Source organism: Arachis stenosperma, chromosome 8 (assembly GCF_014773155.1).
Source record: "Arachis stenosperma cultivar V10309 chromosome 8, arast.V10309.gnm1.PFL2, whole genome shotgun sequence".
Lineage (NCBI taxonomy): Eukaryota > Viridiplantae > Streptophyta > Magnoliopsida > Fabales > Fabaceae > Arachis > Arachis stenosperma.
This window is the reverse complement of record NC_080384.1, coordinates 19,500,477-19,527,094: the sequence shown is the minus strand read 5'-3', so window position 1 is coordinate 19,527,094 and position 26,618 is coordinate 19,500,477. Positions and strand designations below refer to the sequence as shown.

Genomic DNA, 26,618 nt, shown 5'->3' with positions numbered 1-26,618 from the left:
TAGGTAAATGGCCGATCCAGCAAAGTGCTCCTCAAAGGGCTTTGATAGGTCTCGAAAGCGAGAAATAGAACCTGCAGACAAAGAACAAAATCAATCAAGTGCAGGACCGTTTAAGTAAGATGGAAAGCAACGACATAAAACTTTATCAGATGTACCATTTACTATCATTATGGAGGTGGACTTTTTTATGTATTTCTTCGGATCACCTAACCCATCATAGGGAGTTAGGGTGGTCGGCAAAGTGAACCTCCTGGGTAATATGAAATTCATTACCTCGGCTGTGAATGGCCCAGGTGAGTTTTCTTGATTGTTATCTTCGTCGTCTGGTCGAGCTTCTTCATTATGCTCGGGTTGCTCTTATTCATGCCGAGCAGTTTCAGAGACGTGTGTCGACCCTGACGGATGCTCAGTTTCTTCTATCTGTTCTTGCCGATCGTTTTTGTTTTCGATTCAGGTGTTATTCAAGTTGGCAATTTGATTTGCCATTTTTTGGTTCTCTTTGGCCATGCGCTGGTTGGCTTGCTGCAACTCGGTCACCATCTGAAGGAGTTCGGATGGTGTGGGTGGAAGTTGTTCAGCCATGACTTCAAGCGAGAACCTCAAGGCCGATGATATATGGAAGGGATTATATTCTCGGCCCCACGGTGGGCACCAATTGTTCTTGTATGGATACCTGGAGGGAGGGCTCGGTCTCTAGGAATCGACGCCGAGTTGTTATCTTGGTGCCGACTTTTGAGCTTTGTGGTAATCCGAGCTTTATTCCAAGGGGATGTCTAATCGCATAGAGTTTTGAGCAAGAAACAAGGGGGGAGTGTACCTGCAAAGACACTCCGAAGTTTAAGTTAGTATTGAGAATTCAATGTGTCCATGAGGATAGAAGACTATACCTTTTATGGGTGAAGATATGTCGGTTACGTTTGTGTTTTACCGTTTGAATTGAAGAGTAATAATTGGGTGATAAAATCCCATAGGACGTTTCTGTCCGTTGATATTATTTTGAACTGTCGAGTTATAACGTCAGCTTGCCGAATAATCACGTGCATAATGCTGAGTTATGATAGATAATGCCGAATTATAATATTAGGTTTGTAACGTCTAGATCACAAATTTTTTTTAATTATATTAGATGTAATATTTTAGTGTAATTATTAAAATAATTAACTTATTTTTATTGATCATCAGTCTCATTATTTTCTCTTTTGATATAAAATTGATTTGTTACATATTTTATTTTTAATTGAATTTCTCATTTTTCATTAAATTTTTTATTTTAATTCATTATGCATTTTCTTAAATTTATTGTCAAATAATTTTCATCTTGTTGATTGCACGTTATCTTTTGTTATTGCAGGTTAATGTGTATTTCTTTAATTCGAATAAAGACACATGCATCATTTGAAGTTACACTATGAGAAAATTAAACTTCCATTTTGATGATTTCTATTATTTTATTAGAGGCCGAAAGACATTTTGTCTGAAAAATATACATTTTATAGAAATATGATGAAATTAGGAATGAATGAGGTAGAAATCATTATATCTGCACCATATAATATGACTCTGTGTTAGCCAAAGAGAGAGGTTATGATACCTGTTAACCTGTACGTCTGATAAATAAGGTAATATTATTCTAATAAATAAGACATTGTCAAATTGTCTGTTTTATAATTATTTTATAATATTTTTAAATTAAATCCTAGCTGATAATAAAATAAATAGTAATAGTTATATCATATAATAGTAAAATACACATATTAGTTTTTTAGAAAAAATATATAGTTATATAATGGAAATTTTGTCTCTGAAAAAAAAAATTATATATGTATTTTTTTATAAGATAACTTTGATATGCAAAAGTTAAATTATTAATAGTTAAAAAAAAATTAAATTAACAAAAAAATTTAATTTGATTATCGTAAAAATTAATGTATGGGACGGACACGTGAGAAAATTAAAATAGCTGAGCAATGAGAATTAAAATTAAGTGTGCTATAAGTTATTAATTACTAACAATTTTATAGGTGAAAAATTTTATTCGTCTCATTTTTTTTATTTGAATTTGTCTCTAAAATTTAACTTAATTTTAAAATTATTTTTTAATAATTTTTATTCAATAATTTTTTTTACCAAAATATTAATTTCTATTTGGCTATTTTTTTTTCTTTTTCATTTAAAATTTAGACTTTGTTTTTTACTTACACTAAAACAAATTTAAATAAAATTATTATTAAAAAAATTAAACCATCTTCAATAACAAAAGTTTTCATAGTATCAGCAATAATAATAAAAGTTTTAACATAAAAATAAAAGGAATAAACAAAAAACACCAACAGCAGCAGTATCAACAAGATAAAAAAAAAGAAACAAAAATTAATACCAAAACGAGAGACCAACGACAAAAGAAGGCAAAACTTGTTGGGAAGAAACAGCGAATTAGAGGAGCCACCTATGCGACTCTGACTCCACCGTCTAATCTGTTTGCGTCAACGCCATATCCACCACACCCACTCATGGATGTACTGACGCAGGAGCAGAAACAGCAACGACAACGCGTGACATCTCTCTTACCAGCATCATCGCCACATTTCTTTTCCCCTATATCTCTTGTACACAGGAGCTCTCTCTCTTCGTTCCTCTATCTCTCATCTTAGTCTCTCTCCATCGCTCTTTTGTTCCACGATGAGCGTAACGAAAGAACCGATAAGAAAGCTGCAGTGTCAGTGTCAGACAGTGTCTTTCTCTCTTTTTTCTTCTTTTTCTTCTCCCATGCTTTTTTCTTTCTCTTTTTAGTGACGGCTTCTCTCTTTTTCTCTATTTTTTTCTTCTTTCTTTTTTAATTTTATAATTTTTTTATTATGAATAATTTGATCCAAAATTTTAAGATTTAAGTAAAAAAAATAATTTTAAAATTAAGTTAAATTTTAGAAACGAATGAATTCGAATGCAAAAAAAAATTAAAGACAAATAAAATTTTTGACCTAATTAATACAAAAACCGTACTTAACCTTATTCATTCAGTTGTATTTCTATTGTTCATGAGAGAATTTATTTTTAAAAAGCTGTGTCTAAATAATTCTAAATTTGATGTCAATATGAATCAAACATAATTAAATAATAAATCAAACATAATTAAATAATAAAAGTTTATATACAGTGAATAAATATCAATACATTTATTTTACGAAATTTCTTATGCTAATAATGCATAAAATACAAAAGATTAAATAATAATTGAAGCAGCAAAAGAAAATGGCAACATGATTAGATAATTTTTAATTATAGGAGTAATAAAAGAACCACTTACTTCTTCTCATTCATTGTTATTATTGTATACTATTCCATTTTTTAGCCTCAATCTATTACAACTAACTTTTAGTTTATCACTTGCATTTGATTCTAACAGGGACTCATTTTAATATGTCTACTCGTCTCTGTTAAATAATGGTGTAATTACTTCTGGTCTTACCTAGATTTTATATTTTTAATTTTTATTGATCAATATTATATTATTTTTTTGGTGTACTTTAATTATTATTTATTTGTATGGTAGATTTATGTAATAACTGTCACTTATAAAATTTGAACAAAAAATATATTTTATTTTTAGTATAAAATTTATGGTTACTTTAGCTTTTTTTTTCTTTTAAAGTGAATATAAAGTGATTAAGAAAAATTAATTACAATATTAAAACTTAATTATTTACATTGTCAAAATTGAATTGTAACACAAAATTATTTAAGTGTATTATTTAAGAATTTTTGGTGTATGTGTACTGATAAGTTTTATATAATTCAAAACTTATATTCTCCTCCTCCTCATCTTCTACTGCTTCTTCTTCTTCTTTTTCATCATCATTATCATCATCAACTTTTTTTTCTTATTTTATCTTCTCAAGTTTCTTCTTGTTTTACTTTTTTAACAAGAATAAAAACAAAAAAAACTCAAACAAAGAAGAAGAAGAAATACATGAAGCTACAAAATTACTTGAAAGAGGATGAACTTATTACATTCATTCAACTAAAAGAAAGAAATAAATAAAAAAAGAAGAAGAAGAATGTTAGAAAATTAAATCAAGTGGTATGCAAGTAACAAAAGTTTAGAAAAGTCAAAGGCAAAATTCAATTTGAATTCAAAGTGGTTACAAGTTCATGGTTCATCACTAAGATTCTACAAACTTCTTGTGCTATCTATCAACTTGCATGGATTAGAATTCTCATGAAACATGATTAAAGAATTGAAGAAGCAAAGTTTGAGTTGAATACAATAATCATCAATTGGTTAGATATTGCTAGAAGCTAATATATTGGAAGCTTGAAGATTTTTTAAGAACATTCAAGAGAATAGTACAACTACAACATTGAAGAAATTCAAAATCAAATTAAATTGAAATTAGAAGATTATGGAAACTACATGAATACAAGTTGAAAGATGATTCATGAAGCCAACTCATGAAATGGTGGTCATTACAAAATTGATTTGTGATTTATAAATTATTATTTTAGTAGGAAGTATTACCTATATAAAGGCACATATGCCTTGTGTATTGTATGTTCCGTGAAATGAAAAAAAGATATGGTTATGTGAAATCCTTCTTTGTTCTATTATTTCATATGAGTGTTGGTGAGTTTGAGAGATTAAAAATATGATAGTGTTACTTAAGAGAGTGAGTGATCTTGGAGCCAATTGAAGTGTGGGTATTATACTTACATTTGGTATCAGAGTTGGTTAATCCAGCGCCTGGTGTTTGAGAGTTTGTGAGGTGTGAGAGAGTTTTCACATAGTTGTTTATTCATAGAGTCGGTATGGCAAACACTTTCAATATTGTGTGGTCCGGTCCCAAGTTAGATGGAAAACTCGATTATAGTTATTGGCGCTATCTCAAATTCATCAAGGAGTAGATTATACGGTGTTTAGCAAAATAGCAAATGCCAAAAGTGCAAAAGAAACATGGAACACGTTGAAGCTGTCATATAAAGGTGTAGATAAAGCTCAGAAAGCAAAGCTACAGTCTTTTAGAAGAGAATATGAAAGGTACGAGATGTCTAGCTCAGAAACTGTTGAGCAATATTTTACTCGTGTTACAAATCTTGTCAATAAGATGAGAGTCTATGGAAAAGATATGCCCGATATCAAAGTGGTAGAGAAAATTTTCCGCACTATGCTGATGAAGTATGACCATGTGGTAACTACGATACTAGAGTCCCACGATATGGATATCATGATGATTGCAGAGTTGCAAGAAACCATGGAAAGTCACATCAGTAGAATACTGGAGAAGTCAGAAAAATCAATCGAGGAAGTCTTAAAAAGCCGAGTGAATTTAAACAATATTACAAAATCAAGCCGTACACAAGAAGGACGAGGTCGTGGTTTCAATCTTCAAAGTAGAGGCAGAGGAAGTTTCAGAGGTAGAGGTCGTGGCAATTACAACCAAGGAAGTTATAATAATTTTACACCACCTAATCAAGGAAGAGGTGGAACGAATTTCAGGCCTGTCAACCGAGGAAGAGGTTGAGGCAATTTTTATCAAGAAAGAATCAATTTCAACTGCTTTTATTGTGGAAAGTATGGACACAAAGTAGCAGATTGCAGATTCAAAATGGTGAATAACAATCAAGCACATGTTGCAGAAAATCAGCGTAAAAATACTAATGACAATCTGGGTACTCAAACTTTATTTTTTACAAGTAATTCATGTGCTGAAGATGAAAATATATGGTACATGGATAATGCTTGTAGTAATCAAATGTCTGGTAGAAAGGAGTTATTTTCTTCTCTAGTTGATTCAGTTAAACTATTATTAAAGTTTGGTAATAGTACAAAGATCCCTATTGAAGGAAAAAGGGCACATACCAATTAGATTGAAAGATGGTTCTCTGAGTTATATTTCTGATATTTTCTATGCTCCTGAACTTGATTACAATTTATTGAGTATGGGGCAATTATCTGAGAAGGGATATAAGATGATAACTTATTGTGGATATTGCACTGTATTTGACAACAATGAATAGTTCATAGATAAATCAAATATGACTTCAAACAGAATGTTTCCATTAAAACTTCAACATATTAATCCATCTTGCATGAGTTCTATGATACTTAATGATAACTGACTGTGGCATATGCGGTTTGGACATTTTCATTTTTCTGGCCTAAACTACTTGTCAAGAAAAGGACTTGTTTCTGGTCTACAACGGATTTATATTCCCAACTGTGTTTGTGAGATTTGTCAACTGGGAAAGAAGCACAGAGAGTCAGAGATTCATTCCCTACAGGAAAGTCATGGAGAGCCAGAAGATTACTTGAAATTGTGCATTCAGATCTCTATTATGTTAAAGTTCCAAGCAACGGTGGTAGCAAATATTTTATCACTTTTATTAATGATTTTAGTAGATATACATGGGTATACTTTCTGAAACAGAAATCAGAAGCATGTAATGTCTTTAAGACATTCAAGGCATTTGTCGAAAAACAAAATGGCTATAAAATCAAAATTCTCAGAACAGACAGAAGAACATAATATCTTGTGTGTTCAGAATACTTTAAGCAACACAGAATTCAACACCAACTAACAACTAGATATACTCCTCAACAAAATGGAGTTGCTGAAAGAAAGAACAAAACCATCATGGATATGGTCAGATGCATGCTCAAGTCAAAACAAATGCCTAAAGAGTTTTGGGCAGAAGCAGTCGCAACAGTAGTTCATATTTTAAATAGGTGTCCAACAAAGAGTGTTCGTGATAAAACTCCAGAGGAAGCTTGGAGTGGAAAGCGGCCTTCTATCCATCATTCAGAGTCTTTGGGTGTATTGCTTATGCCTACGTACCAGATCAATTAAGGAAAAAGTTAGATGACAAAGGCGAGAAGTGTATCTTCTTTGGCTATAGCACAGACTCAAAAGTATACAAGTTGTACAATCCAGAAACAAATAAAGTAATCATCAACAGAGACATGGCATTCAACGAGAAAGACATGTGGGACTGGAACACAAAGACAGAAAAGCAACTGACTATAATTCCAAATACATGTGATGAAGTAGAAAAAAGACAACCTGACACAACTGAACAACCAGAATCATCTAGAAGATCGCAAAGAGAGCGAAGACTACCTGCTAGATTAGCAGATTATGAAGTTGGCAATGACAACGATCCATCCGATGAAAAAATCATAAACTTTGCTCTATTTTTAGACTGTGAGCCGTTGAACTTTGAAAAAGCCTCTAAAGACAACACTTGGGAGAAAGTAATGAATGAGGAGATTCATGCCATTGAGAAGAATGACACATGGGAGCTGACAGATTTACCAGCATATAAGAAGCCGATTGGAGTAAAGTGGGTTTACAAAACTAAGTACAAACCCAGTGGTGAAGTTGATTGTTTCAAAGCAAGATTAGTTTCTAAGGGATACAAACAAAAGTCAGGTATTGATTATTTGGAAGTATTTTCTCCTGTTGCAAGATTAGAAGCTACTCGTATGATTATTTCACTCTCGGCTCAAAATAAGTGGAAGATACATCAAATGGATGTTAGGTCTGCATTTCTAAATGGCACTTTAGAAGAAGAAGAACTGTATGTTGAGCAACCTAGGATATGAAGTTCTTGGAAAGAAGATAAAGTTTACAAATTGAAGAAAGCTTTATATGGGGTTAAAACAAGCACCAAGAGCATGGTACAAGAAGATTGATTCTTATTTTACTCAAAATGGTTTTAAAAGATGTCCATTTGAACATACGCTTTATATCAAGTTCGTTGAACCTGAAGATATCTTGATCGTGTGTCTTTATGTTGATGATTTAATCTTTACTAACAACAATTTGAAGACAATTACAAAATTCAGGGAGGCTATGATAAAGTACTTTGAAATAACAGATATGGGCTTGATGTCTTACTTTCTTAGCAATGAAGTGGTTCAAAGAGATGATGGTATTTTCATTTCTCAGAAGAAATATGCAAATGATATTTTGAAGAAATTTCAAATGGAACATTCAAAACCAGTTCCTACTCCAATCGAAGAGAAGTTTCAGTTGTTGAGAGAAGATAAAAGAAGAACAGTAAATCCTACATATTACATGAATGTTGTGGTAGGCTTAGAGAAGGGGGGGTTGAATCTATGCCTTCCTTTTTGTAGCTGTTATAACCCTTTTAACCAAAACTTTCAATCTTGATTCTGTTTGTACTCAGCAGCGAAAATTTATGAGATAATTTATTTTTGTCTCATGAATATCAGAAAAACAGAACACAGCAGAGAAGAGAAAAGCTAACACCAGCATATATCCTGGTTCGGTTGCCTTGTGCTATGCAACCTACGTCCAGTCTCCTCCACAACAATGGAGAAATTTCCACTATAGTTAAAAGTATTACATACACCAATTTCACACTCAAGTTCTAACCTAACTTGACATTGGCTATGCTAACACCTAACTATTCACTCTTAGTGCTAACCCAACTAAGAAAGGGATACCAAACAGGTACAAGATACAAGACAACTTAACCAACCTAAAGAAATCAGAAAATAACTCTAGGCTTTTCTCTCAAGTGTATCACTCAGCCTTTTTCCACTCATGGCTTTTACTTGAACTTTCTCACAATGCCTTTTCTCACAAGAAATTACAGAAAGATAAGCATAGAAAAGTACATCACAATCTGTAAAAAACATGAAGGAGATTGACTTCATCAACAGCCTCTTTGCTATGTGCGAAACCAGATTTGCAAACCTCAGATACAGTTCTTTAGTATAGGCCGAATGCTTCTTTGAAAGAAAACATTATCCTAGTAGAGGAACTTCTTTGTAGAACACCACTCTCACACTCTGGTTTTCTCTCCTTGCCTTCTGAATGAACAGCCAGCTTCTTTTATCTCCTTGAGCTTCACCAACCCACAGATTCACTTTTTCTCCTTAAACCTTAGAGTAGAAACTTTTTCTTCTGACTCCTTCATCTAGGCCGAAAGCCATAATGCAGCAACCACAAGACTTCTCTAGTGGTCAACTTAATCTGGACCCTTGAAAAAAACAACTTGGTCCCCAAGTCATGTTTAAGACCGTGGATACACAGTAGATTGGGTTTGAAGGCACCTTTCCCTTGTAAGCCATTTTTGGACTTGCAGATGGTTGGAAAGAAGAAAAGAGGATCTGATGCATGGAAGAGGAAATAGTTTACCTTTAATCTTGACCTAAGCTTGATTTGGTTTATTTCGGATGATTAGACTTCGGCCTCTTAGGTTTGATCTTTCTCTTTCTTTCTTCTTTTGTGAATGGCGTGAGGAAGAAGCTTTTTCTCTTTCTCTTTCTTACTTTTCTGAAATTTTGATTTGACTAAGATAACAGAGAGGAGAACGTTGCTTTGGTTGGAGCAAGATGGAGGGAATTGCTTTTCTGAAATCAGATCGGGCTTGGGTTGGATAGTGATATGCTTGGCCCGTTTTGATTTCTTAGTCTTCTTGTTTTGCTTTTCCTTGGGCTCTTAATTTTTCTTTCAGCCCAACATTCTTGCTAATTACATTTCATTTCATTTGGGCTATTGAATTTTGGCCTGCAACAATAAACAATTAGTAATAAGTAATTATAATTAATCAACACTAATTATTTATTTTTCCCAAAAATAATGTTTGTCATCACTTAATTAATTTAGTTAATTTCTTAACTTAACATTACAAAAGCTTGATTGGAAGTCTAAGGTACTTGATTGCGACTAGACCAGATATTGTATTTGGAGTTGGTTTTCTTAGCAGATTTATGGAAGAGCCTTGTTCCAACCATTTGCAAGCGGCAAAAAGAATTCTTCGATATATCAAAGGTACTTTAAATGATGGTATTTATTATGAAAATACTACTGAAGTGAATCTTGTCGGTTACACTGATAGTGATTGGGTTGGAGATATAAAAACAAGAAAAAGCACTTCAGGATTTGTATTTCATCTTGGTTCTGCAATTTTATGGTCTTCAAATAAACAACCAATAGTTGCTCTCTCTACAGCAGAAGCATAATATATAGCAGCAGCAAGTTATGCAACGCAAGTAGTTTGGCTAAGAAGAATTCTTGAGGAATTGAATGAGAAACAAAGTACTCCAACAACAATATTTTGCGATAACAAGTAAGCTATTGCACTTTGCAAAAATCCAGTATTCCATGGAAGATTGAAGCATATTGATATTCGATTTCACAAAATCAGAAAGTTGGTGAATGAGAAAAAAGTTTTTATTGAGTGTTGTCCACTGAAGATCAAGTTGCTGATATCTTTACAAAATCGCTAAAAACCGAGTTATTTTACAAATTGAAGAAGATGCTTGGAATGATAAACTCTACAGTTTGATTTAAGGGATGCAATGTTAGAAAATTAAATCAAGTGGTATGCAAGTAACAAAAGTTTAGAAAAGTCAAAGACAAAATTCAATTTGAATTCAAAGTGGTTACAAGTTCATGATTCATCACCAAGATTCTACAAACTTCTTATGCTATCTATCAACTTGCATGGATTAAAATTTTCATAAAACATGGTTAAAGAATTGAAGAAGCAAAGTTTGAGTTGAATACAATAATCATCAATTGGCTAGATATTGCTAGAAGCTAACATATTGGAAGCTTGAAGATTTTTTAAGAACATTCAAGAGAATAGTACAACTACAACATTCTACAACATTGAAGAAATTCAAAATCAAATTAAATTAAACTTAGAAGATTCTGAAAATTACATGAATACAAGTTGAAAGATGATTCATGAAACCAACTCATGAAATGGTGGTCGTTACAAAATTAATTTGTGATTTATAAATTATTATTTTAGTAGGAAGCATTGCCTATATAAAGGCACATATACCTTGTGTATTGTATGTTCCATGAAATGAAAAAAGATATGATTATGTGAAGTCCTTCTTTGTTCTATTATTTCATGAGTGTTGGTGAGTTTGAGAGATTAAAAATATGATAGTGTTACTTAAGAGAGTGAGTGATCTTAGGGCCAATTGAAGTGTGGGTATTCTACATACAGAAAAAAATTATAGTATTAGAGGAAACCTTTTTCTGTATTTGCAGTAAATTTCAGTGTAACACGAAGATATTTAAGTGTATTGTCTAAGAATTTTCGGTGTTTTTGTACTGATAAGTTCTGCATAATTCAAAACTCTTCCTTTTCCTCTTCCTCATCTTCTGCTGCTTCTTTTTTTTTTTTAATCATCATCACCATCTTCTTCTTCTTTTTTTCTTATTCATCTTTTCCTTTTTGTTTTACCTTCTCAAGTTTCTTCTTGTTTTACTCTCTTAACAAGAATAAAAACAAAAAAATCAAACAAAGAAGAAGAAGAAACATATAATGCTACAAAATTACTTAGAAGGGGATGAACTTACATTCATTCAACTAAAAGAAAGAAAGAAATAAGGAAAGAAGAAGAAGAAAAAAAATGCAGCATTAGAAGAAATATTTTTCTGTATTTGCAGCAAATTTTGGTGTAACACAAAGATATTTAAGTATATTGTTTAAGAATTTTCAGTCTATGTGTGCTGATAAGTTCTGCATAATTCAAAACTCTTCATCTTCCTTCTCTTCATCTTCTGCTTCTTCTTCTTCATCTTCTTATTTCATTTTCTCATAATTCTTTTCGAATTCAGCTTCGCAACTTCCTTTACTTTTCACGAAGATTTTGAAAGATTTTGATCCTTGTTTGAATTATGAGCATTGTAATTTTGATTGAGGGAGAAGAACTGTTTGCGCTATTCAAGAGTTAGAGAAGTGCGTGTTTACACGCAATCTAACTTGAGAATTGTTTTTGTTGGATTTGAGCTAACTTTTATGAACTTGTATACCAAAAAGACTTGTATGTGTAGCAGCCCTCTATTTCTTTCTACAATGAATATCTACTTTCTTATAAATACATTTATTAACAAAGGAGATATAAAGTGTACACAAAAGATAAAATGTACACCAAGAATTTCTGATTGATTACCACCTCATGTTGTAGTTTAAGCTCAAGTACAAGAGCAGCACAAAATTTTACAAGAACAAATTGGAACAATCTTTGAACACATAAGGTAACTAGAATAGGTATTATACTATTTATTTCCATGTCCAATAAGAAGAAACAATACACACAAACATTAACACATGCTTTATCGTTTACACTGTTTTATATAATATAATACTTTTATATATACAGTAAAAAATATCTTTAAAATGGTATGATGCTGCACTAGGGACAACTAAAAGTGATAGACAAGCCAAAACTATTGAAACTCCACCAAAGCCAATGACATCTAAGAATCTAAATCCAATAAATAAAAATTGAAATTTGATGTAGCTGCTTTGTTCCTTAATTTTGTTAGTGCTTTCCTTTCTATCTTCCTCACACATTCTTTGCTAACTTTGAAATATCTCCCTATTTCTTCAAGTGACTTTGAATGGTGATCTCTAAGACCAAAACGGAGGGTTAATATTTCTCTTTCTCTTGAATCCAAGACTTTCAAGAGATCATATAAGTCCTTTCTCATGTGTTGCTTCATCACAGCTTCTTCAGGATTCTCTATTGACATATCAGGCATAAATTCCTGCATAACATTTATGCAAAAAACAACTTATGACTTAACAAACAAGTAACAACAATGTTTAAGGATATATTTCTTGAGATTATAATGCTCTACTCTACATGAGAAATATTTTGTACTCGTTCTGTCTCGTACATTGAACTGATACACACCTGTCGATAGAGAATATGATGATCAGCTAAAAAATTTAGTCAAATATATCAAATTCTTACCGTATACTTTACACTAAGAGAGTCTCCCATCTTCTGATTGGTCGAAGCAACAACTCTCAGACAATTTCCAGCTGATCTAATTTTTTCCAAAGAAAGACCTGTCGCCTTTGCGATTTCATGATCATCTGGGCTTTTCATGGAGGTCATTTTCAGGGATTTTTGTGCTTTCTGTATCTGATTCATGGCCCTGCTCAATGACCACTAAAAAGAATAACAAATATGAAAAAATAAACAAGGATCAAATCAAGGTTTCACAAAACATTGACATTGGTATAAGGAAACAAAACAAACCAGCTATGCAGAAGAGGAACATACAGGAACTACGATTTCTCGAGCATATCGTTCCACCATTCTGGATATTGATTTCCTTATCCAATACTGCACATAAGTTGAGAATCTATAACCCCTTGTATAGTCAAATCTCACAGCTCCCTGGAGAACACCTATATATCCTGCCTAAGAAATACGGTGACAAAAGTTACAAATTTAGTGAAAAGCTAAATGAAAGAAGCAAAATTTCAAATAAGTATATTCCCTGTCTATTCTAAAGTTTGATTTTATTCATACTTCTACTTTTGGGGTAGCACCTTACAAATCAATCTGTTATACACAGAATTCAAAGCCCCCTTCAATTAAAGTTCTTTGTTTGCACTTTACCCGCAAAACAAAATTTCTCCCAAGTTTATCTAGTTTCTTCTGATTCATTTTGGTAAGATTTGTGTGTCTTATGACTATCAATTAAAGATCCAGCACAAAACTCTTGCTCAGGCCATAAAAATGATTAAATAAAACGGCATATACAATAACCAAACAGACCTGAAGTAGATCTTCCAGTGCTATTCCCATACCCCTGTACTTCCTTGCAAGGTAAACGACCAAGGAACGAGTACTTCGTATAAGCTCGTCACGACAACGTTGGCAGTAATGCAACTTCTGCTGTAGCACCTTCTCATGAACTCCAGCTGCTTCTGCCCAGCTTTTCAAGCTTGCTACTTGATTTGTACTCTCTTCTATTCCTTCTCGAATTTTCTCCAACTCTGCTAGAACCTAGAATGGCACATAATTATAATATTTAACCAAAAGATCCAAATCATGATATCAGTTGAACCTATTCTACTTGACAATAACATACTCCTTTTAGTTTACAATATCTTCCACTTTAGTCATTTTACAGTCTAACCTAAACCCAAAATAAAAAATTGGCTGTTTTCCTCCAGAATACCTTCTATTTCATTACTAATTTGTATGATAAACCTTTCATTCTTTATTGTGCTTAAGATTGAAAAGTGGTTAAAGGTCGATGATTTAGTAAGTGTTACCTTGAAATATGAGAATGACAGATATATGTAAATGTAATCAAGAAAGTCTCTGTAAAGTAATCAAAGATAGTATAAAGTATAAACTAACCTTTACTCCTTTTGACATTTCTGCCTCCCTTCTAGCAACCATTATTCTTGTATTTTTACGATTTGAAGCTTTCTTTATAGAAGCAGGAAGGGAATGCAATCTATATTCCTTATCATCAACTTTTGAAGTCAACGGCTGCAGCCGAACTTCCATAGCAGTAAATGCTTTCCGAGTTCTTCTTTTATTCTGTTTTTTCCTGGTAGACTGAACAAAAACTTTATCTATCTTCTCATCTATTTTCCTGTTTTCCTTCTGGTGCTCTCCAAGTCCAATGGCATGTGACGACAGTTCAAGAGATCTCGACAGACAGACATTGAACAATTCCAGAGCTCCAAGCTTTCCAAGTTGCAATACAATGTCACTTTTCAATTTAATTGCTTCAGAATCAGCGAAAGTTTGTTCCAAAGTGCCTAGATTTTCCATTAACAAACGATAATGTATCGCTCTAAAAGACTGAAATTTGAGGCAGGCTGTTGATATCCCCTTTTCAAAATGCCTTTGTCTTTGTGTATTATTAAGCATTTCTTGCACACTACTAATAGACCTCTTACCCTTCACCTGGGAAATATAAACCTTGTGAGAGTTTACAATAACACACACACTATGTATCTATGTCTATGCATAGAAACCAAAATATAATTATTAAAGGGAAAAAAAAGGCAGCTTAGTGCACAAACATCCCGCGCCGCAGCCGCACCTAAAGGGGGGTAATGTACCAGCTCAAGCTGATAGTTACATCCGTGACTGTTTTCATGGCTTAAACTCACATGGAGACAACTCAATCATTGCTCTAAGGCTTCCCTTCATACCAGAATATAATTATATAGCTTGATTAAAAGGCCTATGGTGTACCTTGATTTCTTCTATGTATAAAGAATCATTGTCCAAGGTTTCCAATTCTGATGACAAACAACTGAATGCTGTTGGAAAGCTTCTCTGGGATGCTTCTCCTTCTTCATTTACGGTCGAAAGCGAAGATAGCCTCGCTGAGTTGAAAGTTGCTTCCCTGCCTCCAGCTGGATCAAATTGTAACCAAAATTCAGAGCACAGCAATTGAGAGAAAGGCTTCAATATTTTTGTTTATTTTTCTTTCTCTTTTGTGTATTTTTTATTTTGTGCTAGAAACTTGAAATTGTATTCCCCTACTTCTGGCTAGAAAAACCATACATAAATAATCATAATTAGACCATGAGTTAATTCTAACAATAAAACCTAAAGCTTGAACATACAGACTTTGTCATAATTCATAACAGCTATTAAGTATGCAAATTGTAAATTATTAATCAAGGAATAAAAACAGAGCAATTAATAATGAAAAAGGGAAGGAAAATTGAGCTGACCAGAAGAAAGTGTGATACATGAGTGATTGTTGAAAGAGAAAGGAGAGTGAATAGCAGCAGAAGAAGCATTATAATTGAGCCTCAGGTTAAGCAAACCCATGATGCTGTTTCCAGAATTCAAGAGAAAGAGGAGATTCCATTAAATGAAGTTAGTTAAATTGCTTCTGTTACAACCACCACCAGTTATTCATCTTCCCCCTGCAATGCAATGGCTGCCAAGTTTTTGCGTCTATTTTCCACTCTTTATCCTATTTTACAATTTATTCTTAATTACAAAAATACTTAAATTGCCAATTAGCATAAAAATGAAAAAAAAAAGGAAGTTAGTCTTTCTTCTTTTTTTTTTTACCCATAGTATTTCCTATTTCGACAAGTAAATGATTAATTTATTAGGATCAGAACTCTATTTAAGGATTTTTTGTTGGCTAATAAATTATTACATAATTCAAATCACCAACGTTTTAGCTAACTAGTAAACTAATTATTCGATCAGCCCAACTTGATTTCTTTTTCTTTTTCATATTTTTCTAGTAAAAAACATTTCGTGGGGAGAAAATATTCAGTTTGTGAAGTTATACTCAAGTCTCAATTTAGTCCTTAAAGTTTTAACTGTCTCAATTTAGTTTCAAACTTTTCAATTGATTCTTTGATAAAAATTATCATAGGGACTAACGTGATTAAAATTTAAAAAATTTAAAGACTAAATTGACGTAATTGTAACTTTAAAGACTAAATTGAGATTCGAGTGTAATTTCAAGAACCAATACTCCTTCCTGATAAAACCGTTCAAACATGAAAAGTAAGTTTATTAGGCCCAATATAGTGATCAGGCCCAATCTATTATCAGAGCTTAAATAACATTTTCTTGTGGCCGAGGCTTGTCACAATAACAATTAACAAATACATTTGCCTCTTAAAAGTGTTACATAGATTCGAATCTCTTTTGATGAAAAAAAATATATTTAATGGGTGTCTATGTTATATTGACTAAAAAAAATAAAATATTTTTTTAATGAAAAAAATATTTTTAGATTCTCTTATCCTCATATTAGAGCTTAAATAATAAGAAAATAGGACCACCAAATATGTATGTACGGATCTGACAAAAAATAAAAAGTCTGAATTTTCTATTGGTTTAAAAGATCTTTTGTGTTATTTAAAAAAAAAATTTATCTGCTATTATTTAATATATATATATATATTTTTAAAAAATACTGTATTTTTAACTTTGTTTTGAACTGTTATTATCGACCATTATTTCTCCTTTATAATTAGGCCAATGTTACTATGTTGAGGATTTTTTCTTTACATATGTGATGAAGAGACGTGAAGTGGCTGTTTTTACGATGCGTGTTTATCTTGTCTACACACGTGCAGACACTATTGCAGATTTAAAGGTGGAGATACAGAAAATGTAAGTTGTATCAGCACAAATTTAAATTATGTTAAATTAACGTATGATTAATGATATTAATTACGTTGTTAGACTTTTTTTGTTAAAATATGAGGTCTGCTACACATACAAATCTTTTTGGCTTACAAATTATACAAGTTGGCCCAAATTTAAGAAAAGGAAAAAAATACGCACCACTCTTTTAAAATCGAGCGTACAACGCACACGTTCATTATGCGCACTCTTCCTCTTCTTCCTCAATCAAAACGCAAACCGTCAAGATTCAAGCGATGTTCGAAACAAACTATGATTCTGAAGACACGCTTCTCGCAAAGAGTAGAAGAAATCAAGAAGGAAAGATACAAATCTCTATAAAAAATCACTAGAAAAAACGAAGAAACATTATTTAAGGTATTGTTTTACTGTTCTTCTAGTTTTTTTTAGATTGTATCTGACATGTGCCTCATCTTTAACCAACAAAACATTAAAAAATTTCAAGAAGAAATATACTGTCTCTCCCATGTTTTGGATATATTTCTGTAATCATTTTGGTGTATTTCTGTAATCCTTTGGGTGTATTTATGTAACCGTTTGTGCGTATTTCTGTAATCCTTTCGGTAACCGTTTGAGTGTATTTCTGTAATCATTTAGGTGTATTTTCTGTAATCGTTTTGGTGTATTTTTGAAGTTCCATTATCTTCAAAATATTTTCAAAACTTGATTTCAGAAACCATTAAAATCGAAAAAAAAAGAACGAAGTAAGAAGAAGATTTTGAAAAATGGAAGTTATATATTTGTGCGTTAATTGATTTGAATTGATTTAAAAGTCTGTTAAAGAGACACGTAACATAAGCAGCGCGTTTAGTGAATTTTGTTCTCTTCGAACTTGTTAAGCAAGCGCAAAATACTTGTATGTAAATATTAATCCTTAAAATATATGTAAATTATCTTTCTGTTGGCATGAAAAATTTATAGTTTATCAGTTCAATTAATTAGAATGATGGGCATCTTTATTTTTGTGATCTAGTGTTTTTTTTTGGCATAAGTAACATCATTATTTATTTTTGAAAAAGTGTGATCCCTGGGTTTTTTTGTTTTATACAAATAAGTTTATTTTTATGATGTATTAGTGCGTGTTTTCGTGCAGTATACGTAAAAATATATAAAAATTTTTATTAAAAAATAAACAAAAAATATATAATAATTATGAGTATAAATATTTATAAAGTTATAATTAAAATCAAAGTTTAATAATTTTTAATATTAAAGATATTAAATTAAAAATAATTAGTATTTGTTTTAATTAATTTGAGTTGGTTGAGTTTGTTCTCTTAAGTAAGTATTAGAAATTTAAATTTCGTATTGTATATATAATAATTCATTGACTAACAGTATATTCTTAATAAATGGAGTTTTAATCTATGGTAAATTAATCTTCAGGCTATTGAGATAAAAAAATACTATAAGAAAAAATAATAATTTGTCTTTAATGTAAAATAATTTTTCAATGATAGTAATATTTTTTTAAAAAAATTATTAAAATTTAGTCGTAACAATTTTATTTGTTGGTATCATATTTATTTTTAAAGTCAAAATAATATAATCAATGTTATTACCTGTTAAAATTTTATATTTGATGACACAATTTTCAAGTTTTTAAATTTATAATTTCATGCCATTAAAATATTAGAAAAAAAGTTCTGATGGATGTTTAAGGTTTTAAAATTAATTAATTAAGAAGTCCTAATGGAGGTTTAGGGTTTTAAAATTAATTAATTAAGATCTCAAGAAAAAAGTTGATATTAAACTTATGCCATTAAAATAATAGAAAAGAAGTTTTAATAGTTGTTTAGGGTTTTAAAATTAATTAGATAAGATCTTAAGAAGAAGTTGATGTTGAAGAGAAAAAAATAATGGAGAAGAAGAAGTTATGAAGAGTAAACTGTATAGTTATTTATTGTTAAAATAATAAATGCAGTTAAATGATAAAAACATTGGTGCAAAGATTTTTTTTATTATAAAATCCTTATTACTAAACTAATTCAACACATACCGCCACAAAAATTCCTAAAAGTAAGATATGTTGTAAAATAAATAAAAGATATATTAAATATAAAATAAAGATGTATAAATAGAAAACTCTATTATTAATATAATTAGTTCAATAATATTTATATATATATAATAATATTATATGTTGTATTGTGTATATATATACAAAGATAGAAAGAAGTATTAAAAATAAAGAGAGAGAGAGAATTGCATTTGTTTATTGTTACTATCTTAATATAATAAAGATGATTAATATTGCTATTAATATTATATGTAAAGAGTAATAGAAAATAGAATTTAAAATACTTATAAAATAAAAGAAGAGAAGAATTGTAGTAGAAATATAAAGAGAAGAGTATTTGATTGCAACATAAAGAGGGAATAGATTTTTTATTTCTTGCTTACTTTTCTCGGAGGCAAATGCCTCTATTTATACATGTATGAGGAGGATCAATTTCAACATTCATTAATTATTATTCCTTCTTTGAGAATGTGAGTTCTGTATGGGAATGGGCATCCACGTCCCATTCTTATCACAATACTCCCCCTTGGATGCCCATTTAGGATTATTGCCTCATTAAAACCTTACTAAAGGAAAACCCTGTGGGAAAAACCTTAGTGAAGGAAAAAGAGTACAATATCCTTTGTGATGAGGACTGCCTCATTAAAAACCTTGTCAAGAAAAACCCAATGGGAAAAAAACTTGACCAAGGGAAAAAGAGTACAGCCTCCCCCTCTTGTCGACATCATTTAATATCTCGAAATTGACGCATCCCAATCTCATGTACCAATCTTTCAAAGGAGAATCTTGGGAGTGACTTTGTGAATAAATCTGCCAGATTGTCACTTGAGCGGATCTGTTGGACATCAATCGTCCCTTGATTTTGAAGATCATGGGTGAAGAAGAATTTGGGAGAAATATGCTTAGTTCTATCACCTTTGATGTATCCGCCTTTAAGTTGAGCAATGCATGCTGTATTATCTTCAAACAAGACAGTTGGAGCTATCTTATGATTAATCAGTCCACATGATGACAGAATATATTGAATCAGACTCCTCAGCCAAAAGCACTTGCGACTAGCTTCATGAATCGCCAGTATTTCGGCATGATTAGAGGATGTTGCAGCAATAGTCTGTTTCGTGGATCTCCATGATATAGCTGTTCCACCATATGTAAACAGGTATTCTGTCTGAGATCTCCTTTTATGTGGATCAGACAAGTATCCAACTAATTGTGACTTGGATCCATAGGGATAAAACAATCCCATATCAACCGTCCCATGAAGATATCGAAAGATTTGTTTGATTCCACTCCAATATCTTTTGGTTGGAGAGGAACTATATCTTGCTAGTAAATTCACAGCAAATGATATATCGGGTCGCGTATTATTAGCAAGATACATTAGCGCTCCAATGGCACTAAGATATGGTACTTCAGGACCAAGGATATCTTCATTTTCTTCTTTAGGACGGAATTGATCCTTTTCCACATCCAAAGATCTTACTATCATTGGGGTACTTAATGGATGTGACTGATGAGCGGATAATTTATACGCTTTTTGGCATTGTTTTTAGGTAGTTTTTAGTAAGTTCAAGCTATTTTTAGGGATGTTTTCATTAGTTTTTATGTTAAATTCACATTTCTGGACTTTACTATGAGTTTGTGTGTTTTTCTGTAATTTCAAGTAATTTCTGGCTGAAATTGAGGGACCTGAGCAAAACTCTGAAAAAGGCTGACAAAAGGACTGCTGATGCTGTTGGAATCTGACCTCCCTACACTCAAAATGGATTTTCTGGAGCTATGGAACTCCAAATGGCGCGCTCTCAATGGCGTTGGAAAGTAGACATCCAGAGCTTTCCAGCAATATATAATAGTCCATACTTTATTCGAGAATTGACGACGTAAATTGGCGTTGAACGCCAATTACATGTTGTTGTCTGGAGTTAAACGCCAGAAACACGTCATGACCCGGAGTTGAACGCCCAAAACACGTTATAACTCGGCGTTCAACTCCAAGAAAAGCCTCAGCTCGTGGATAGATCAAGCTCAGCCTAAGCATACACCAAGTGGGCCCCGGAAGTGGATTTATGCATCAATTACTTACTCATGTAAACCCTAGTAGCTAGTCTAGTATAAATAGGATAAGTTACTATTGTGTTAGACGTCTGATCTTTTGACAGTTTAATCTTTTGACTGTTTAGTCTTTTGATCATTCAGGGGGCTAGCCATTCGGCCTTGCCTGAATCTTTCACTTATGTATTTTCAACGGTGGAGTTTCTGCACACCATAGATTAAGGGTGTGGAGCTCTGCTGTACCTCAAGTTTCAATACAATTACTATTACTTTCTATTCAATTCTCTTTTATTCTTATCCAAGATATACGTTGCACAACACTTTGATGAATGTGATGATCCGTGACACTCATCATCATTCTCACCTATGAACGCGCGTGACTGACAACCACTTCCATTCTACCTTAGGCCGGGCGCATATCTCTTAGATTCCCCAACAGAATCTTCGTGGTATAAGCTAGATAGATGGCAGCATTCATGGGGATCCGGAAAGTCTAACCTTGTCTGTGGTATTCCGAGTAGGATCCCGGGAATCCGGAAAGTCTAACCTTGTCTGTGGTATTCCGAGTAGGATTCCGGTATTGAATGACTGTGACGGGCTTCAAACTCCTGAAGGTTGGGCGTTAGTGACAGACGCAAAAGAATCAACGGATTCTACTCCAACCTGATTGAGAACCGACAGATGATTATTCATGCTGTGACAGAGCATTTGGACCATTTTCACTGAGAGGATGGGATGTAGCCATCAACAAGGGTGATGCCTCCAGACGATTAGCCGTGCAGTGACAGCGCATAGGACCATTTTTCCGAGAGGATTAAAAGTAGCCATTGATGATGGTGATGCCCTACATACAGCTTGCCATGGAAAGGAGTAAGAAGGATTGGATGAAAGTAGTAAGAAAGTAGAGATTCGAAAGGATTCTAGCATCTCCACACGCCTATCTGAAATTCCTACTATTGATTTACATAAGTATTTCTATTTTATTTTATTTTCTGTTTATTATTAATTTTCGAACTCATCATAAACTATTTTAATCTGCCTAACTGAGATTTACAAGGTGACCATAGCTTGCTTCATACCAACAATCTCTATGGGATCGACCCTTACTCACGTAAGGTATTACTTGGATGACCCAGTACACTTGCTGGTTAAGTTGAACGGAGTTGTGGAAAGAAAGTGCTGAGTTAATTTTTATGCACATGCCAAAGAGCCATTATTGTTGATCACAATTTCGTCCACCAAGTTTTTGGCGCTGTTGCCGGGGATTGTTCGAGTATGGACAACTGACGATTCATCTTATTGCTCAAATTAGGTAATTTTCTTTTCAAAAAGTTTTCAAAAAATTTTTCAAATTTTTTTTATTTTTCGTTTTTCTAATATTGTTTTTCGAAAAAAATAATAAAAAGACAAAAAAAATTCATAAAAATAAAAAATATTTTGTGTTTCTTGTTTGAGTCTTGAGTCAACTTTTAAGTTTGGTGTCAATTGCATGCTTTAAAAAAATTTTTTTTGCATTTTTCGAAAATTCCATGCATTCATAGTGTTCTTCATGATCTTCAAGTTGTTCTTGATAAGTCCTCTTGTTTGATCTTGATGTTTTCTTGTTTTGTGTTGTTTGTTGTTTTTCATATGCATTTTTCGTTTGTTAGAGTCCATGCATTAAAGATTTCTAAGTTTGGTGTCTTGCATGTTTTCTTTGCATCAAAAATTTTTCAAAATTATGTTCTTGATGTTCATCATGATCTTCAAAGTGTTCTTGGTGTTCATCTTGACATTCATAGTGTTCTTGCTTGCATCATGTGTTTGATCCAAAATTTTCATGTTTTGGGTCATGTTTGTGTTTTTCTCTCTCATAATTAAAAATTCAAAAATAAAAAATATATCTTTTCCTTTTTTCTCTCCAAATTTTCGAAATTTTGGGTTGACTTGGTCAAAAATTTTTAAAATTTGTTGTTTCTTACAAGTCAAGTCAAATTTTCAAAAATTTAAAAATCTTATCTTTTCAAAATCTTTTTCAAAAATCATATCTTTTCCAATTTTTCCTCTTTTTCGAAAATTTCAAAAATCTTTTTCAAAATATTTTCAAAACTTTTTTCTTATCTTTATATCAAATTTTTGAAAATTAGCTAACAATTAATGTGATTGATTCAAAAATTTGAAGTTTGTTGCTTGCTTGTTAAGAAAGGTTCAATCTTTAAGTTCTAGAATCTTATCTTTTAGTTTCTTGTTAGTAATTAATTTTAATTTAAAAATTAAATCTTTTTCAAACATATCTTATCTTATCTTTTATATCTTATCTTTTTCAAAATTTTATCTTTTTCAAAATTTGATTTTAAAATATCTTATCTAACTTCTTATCTTCTTATCTTTTTAAAATTTGATTTTAATATCTTTTTCAACTAACTATTTGACTTTTTGTTTGTTTCTTATCTTTTTCAAAAATCACCTAACTACTTTTCCCTCTCTAATTTTCGAAAATACCTCATCCCTTTTTCAAAATTCTTTTTAAATTAACTAATTGTTTTAAATTTTAATTATATCTTATTTTTAATTTTCGAAAATCATTAACTATTTTTTTTAAATTATTTTTGAATTCTCTTCCTCTTCTCTTCTTCTATTTAATTATTTAATTACTAACACTTCTCTTCACCTCTCTTCATCTAAAAATCCGAACCCATTCTTCTTCACTCTTCTCCCCTTTCTTCTTCTACTAACATAAAGGAATCTCTATACTGTGACATAGAGGATTCCTCTTCTTTTCTTGTTTTCTTCTCTTTCATATGAGCAGGAACAAGGAAAAAGGCACTCTTGTCGAAATTGATCTTGAACCTGAAAGGACTTTGAAGAGAAAATTAAGAGAAGCTAAGTTACAACAATCTAAAGGTAACCTTTCAGAAATTTTCGAACAAGAGAAGGAGATGGCAGCCGAAAACAATAATAATGCAAGGAGAATTCTTGGTGACTTCACAAAGCCAACGTCCAAATTTGATGGAAGAAGCATCTCCATTCCTGCCATTGGAGCCAACAACTTTGAGCTGAAACCTCAGCTAGTTGCCTTAATGCAACAAAACTGCAAATTTTATGGACTTCCATCTGAAGATCCTTATCAGTTTTTAACTGAGTTCTTGCAGATCTGTGAGACTGTAAAGATGAATGGAGTTGATCCTGAAGTCTACAGACTCATGCTTTTCCCTTTTGCTGTAAGAGACAGAGCTAGAATATGGTTGGATTCACAACCCAAGGATAGCCTGGACTCCTGGGATAAGCTGGTCACTGCCTTCTTGGATAAATTCTTTCCTCCTCAAAAGCTGAGCAAGCTGAGAGTGGATGTTCAAACCTTCAAACAGAAAGATGGTGAATCCCTCTATGAAGCTTGGGAAAGATACAAGCAGCTGACCAAAAGGTGCCCATCTGACATGTTTTCAGAATGGACCATATTAGATATATTCTATTATGGTCTATCTGAATTTTTGAAAATGTCATTGGACCATTCTGCAGGTGGATCTATTCACCTAAAGAAAACTCCTGAAGAGGCTCAAGAACTCATTGACATGGTTGCAAACAACCAATTCATGTACACTTCTGAGAGGAATTCCGTGAGTAATGGGATACTGGTGCACGAAATTGCAATAACACTTTTGCAACTCCGCACAACTAACCAGCAAGTGCACTGGGTCGTCCAAGTAATACCTTGCGTGAGCAAGGGTCGATCCCACGGAGATTGTCGGCTTGAAGCAAGCTATGGTTATCTTGTAAATCTTAGTCAGGATATCAGAAATTATCAGGATTGATTGTAAAAAGTAAAAGAACACGAAATGGTTACTTGTATTGCAGTAATGGAGAATAGGTTGAGGTTTGGAGATGCTCCATCTTCTGAATCTCTGCTTTCCTACTGTCTTCTTCTTCAGTCACGCAAGTCTCCTTCCATGGCAAGCTGTGTGTAGGGTTTCACCGTTGTCAGTGGCTACCTCCCATCCTCTCATTGGAACGATTCCTAATGCCCTGTCACGGCACGGCATTCCATATGTCGGTTCTCAATCAGACCGGAGTAGAATCCAGTGATTCTTTTGGCGTCTGTCACTAACGCCCCGCCTTCAGGAGATTGAAGCACGTCACAGTCATTCAGTCATTGAATCCTACTCAGAATACCACAGACAAGGTTTAGACCTTCCGGATTCTCTTGAATGCCGCCATCAGTCTAGCTTATACCACGAAGATTCCGATAAAAGAATCCAAGAGATAACTACTTAATCTAAGGTAGAACAGAGGTGGTTGTCAGGCACATGTTCATAGTTGAGAATGATGATGATTGTCACTGATCATCACATTCATCCGGATTAAGAACAAGTATTATCTTAGAATGGAAGCAAGCATGATTGAATGAGAAACAGTAGTAATTGCATTAATCCATCAAGACACAGCAGAGCTCCTCACCCCCAACCATGGGGTTTAGAGGCTCATACTGTGGAAAGAAACGTGTACAAAATGTTATGGGGTCATAGGGTCGCATTCCGTCCTGATTACAAGGTCAAAAGGTCCTATAAGTAGTAAACTAGTATCCTAAGGTTTACAGAAATGAGTAAATGACAGAAAAATCCACTTCCGGGCCCACTTGGTGTGTGCTTGGGCTGAGCATTGAAGCTTTTATGTGTAGAGACGTTTTCTGGAGTTAAACGCCAGTTCTCATGCCAGTTTGGGCGTTTAACTCCAAGTTTTATGCCAGTTCCGGCGTTTAACGCTGGAATTTCTGAGGCCGGTTTGCTACGCAGGTTTGGGCCATCAAATCTTGGGCAAAGTATGGACTATTATATGTTGCTGGAAAGCCCTGGATGTCTACTTTCCAACGCCGTTGAGAGCGCGCAAATTGGGCTTCTGTAGCTCCAGAAAATCCGCTTCGAGTGCAGGGAGGTCAGAATCCAACAGCATCTGCAGTCCTTTTCAGTCTCTGGATCAGATTTTTGCTCCGAACCTTCAATTTCAGTCAGAAAATACCTGAAATCACAGAAAAACACACAAACTCATAGTAAAGTCCAGAAAAGTGAATTTTAATTAAAAACTAATAAAAATATACTAAAAACTAACTAAAAGATACTAAAAACATACTAAAAACAATGCCAAAAAGTGTACAAATTATCCGCTCATCACAACACCAAACTTAAATTGTTGCTTGTCCCCAAGCAACTGAAAATCAAATAGGATAAAAAGAAGAGAATATACTATAGATTCCAAAATATCAAAGAAACATAGTTCCAATTAGATGAGCGGGACTAGTAGCTTTTTGCCTCCGAACAGTTTTGGCATCTCACTCTATCCTTTGAAGTTCAGAATGATTGGCATCTATGAGAACTCAGAACTCAGATAATGTTATTGATTCTCCTAGTTAAGTATAATGATTCTTGAACATAGCTAATATATGAGTCTTGGCTGTGGCCCAAAGCACTCTGTCTTCCAGTATTACCACCGGATACACACATGCCACAGACACATAATTGGGTGAACCTTTTCAGATTGTGACTCAGCTTTGCTAAAGTCCCCAATTAGAGGTGTCCAGGGTTCTTAAGCACACTCTTGTTGCCTTGGATCACAACTCTATTTCTTTTCTTT

The 26,618-nt window shown here is 32.8% G+C and overlaps 1 protein-coding gene and 1 non-coding gene across 3 annotated transcripts; both read right to left on the bottom strand.

Moving 5' to 3' along the window:
* Positions 1–12,103: 12,103 nt before the first annotated feature.
* LOC130943571 (RNA polymerase sigma factor sigC-like) lies at positions 12,104–15,729 on the bottom strand. 2 transcript variants are annotated; one of them, XM_057871497.1, is made up of 7 exons: positions 15,496–15,729; positions 15,008–15,171; positions 14,156–14,713; positions 13,565–13,795; positions 13,064–13,204; positions 12,749–12,949; positions 12,104–12,539 (listed from the first exon to the last, which is right to left on the bottom strand). In XM_057871497.1, exons 1-7 carry the CDS (start codon positions 15,593–15,595, stop codon positions 12,249–12,251), a joined length of 1,686 nt encoding a protein of 561 aa, XP_057727480.1. In that variant the 5' UTR covers positions 15,596–15,729; the 3' UTR covers positions 12,104–12,248. The 2 variants fall into 2 exon arrangements, 1 of the variants encoding a protein (XP_057727480.1); XR_009071852.1 differs by having other exon boundaries at positions 12,322–12,539; positions 12,638–12,949.
* An 8,599-nt stretch (positions 15,730–24,328) lies between these two features.
* LOC130947143 (small nucleolar RNA R71) lies at positions 24,329–24,432 on the bottom strand. The gene has a single exon (XR_009072552.1). It is a non-coding gene; the product is annotated as a small nucleolar RNA R71 (small nucleolar RNA).
* Between the last annotated feature and the right edge of the window lie 2,186 nt (positions 24,433–26,618).

What these genes read in the sequence shown, in the direction of transcription:
- LOC130943571 (XM_057871497.1), bottom strand. Translation starts at nt 15,595, where the DNA reads ATGGGTTTGCTTAACCTGAGGCTCAATTATAATGCTTCTTCTGCTGCT. An exon ending in CTCGAGAAATCGTAGTTCCT is followed by an intron (nt 12,950 to 13,063) that starts GTATGTTCCTCT and finishes TATTCTTTTTAG; the next exon opens with TGGTCATTGAGCAGGGCCAT. An exon ending in CTCTTAGTGTAAAGTATACG is followed by an intron (nt 12,540 to 12,748) that starts GTAAGAATTTGA and finishes AATGTTATGCAG; the next exon opens with GAATTTATGCCTGATATGTC.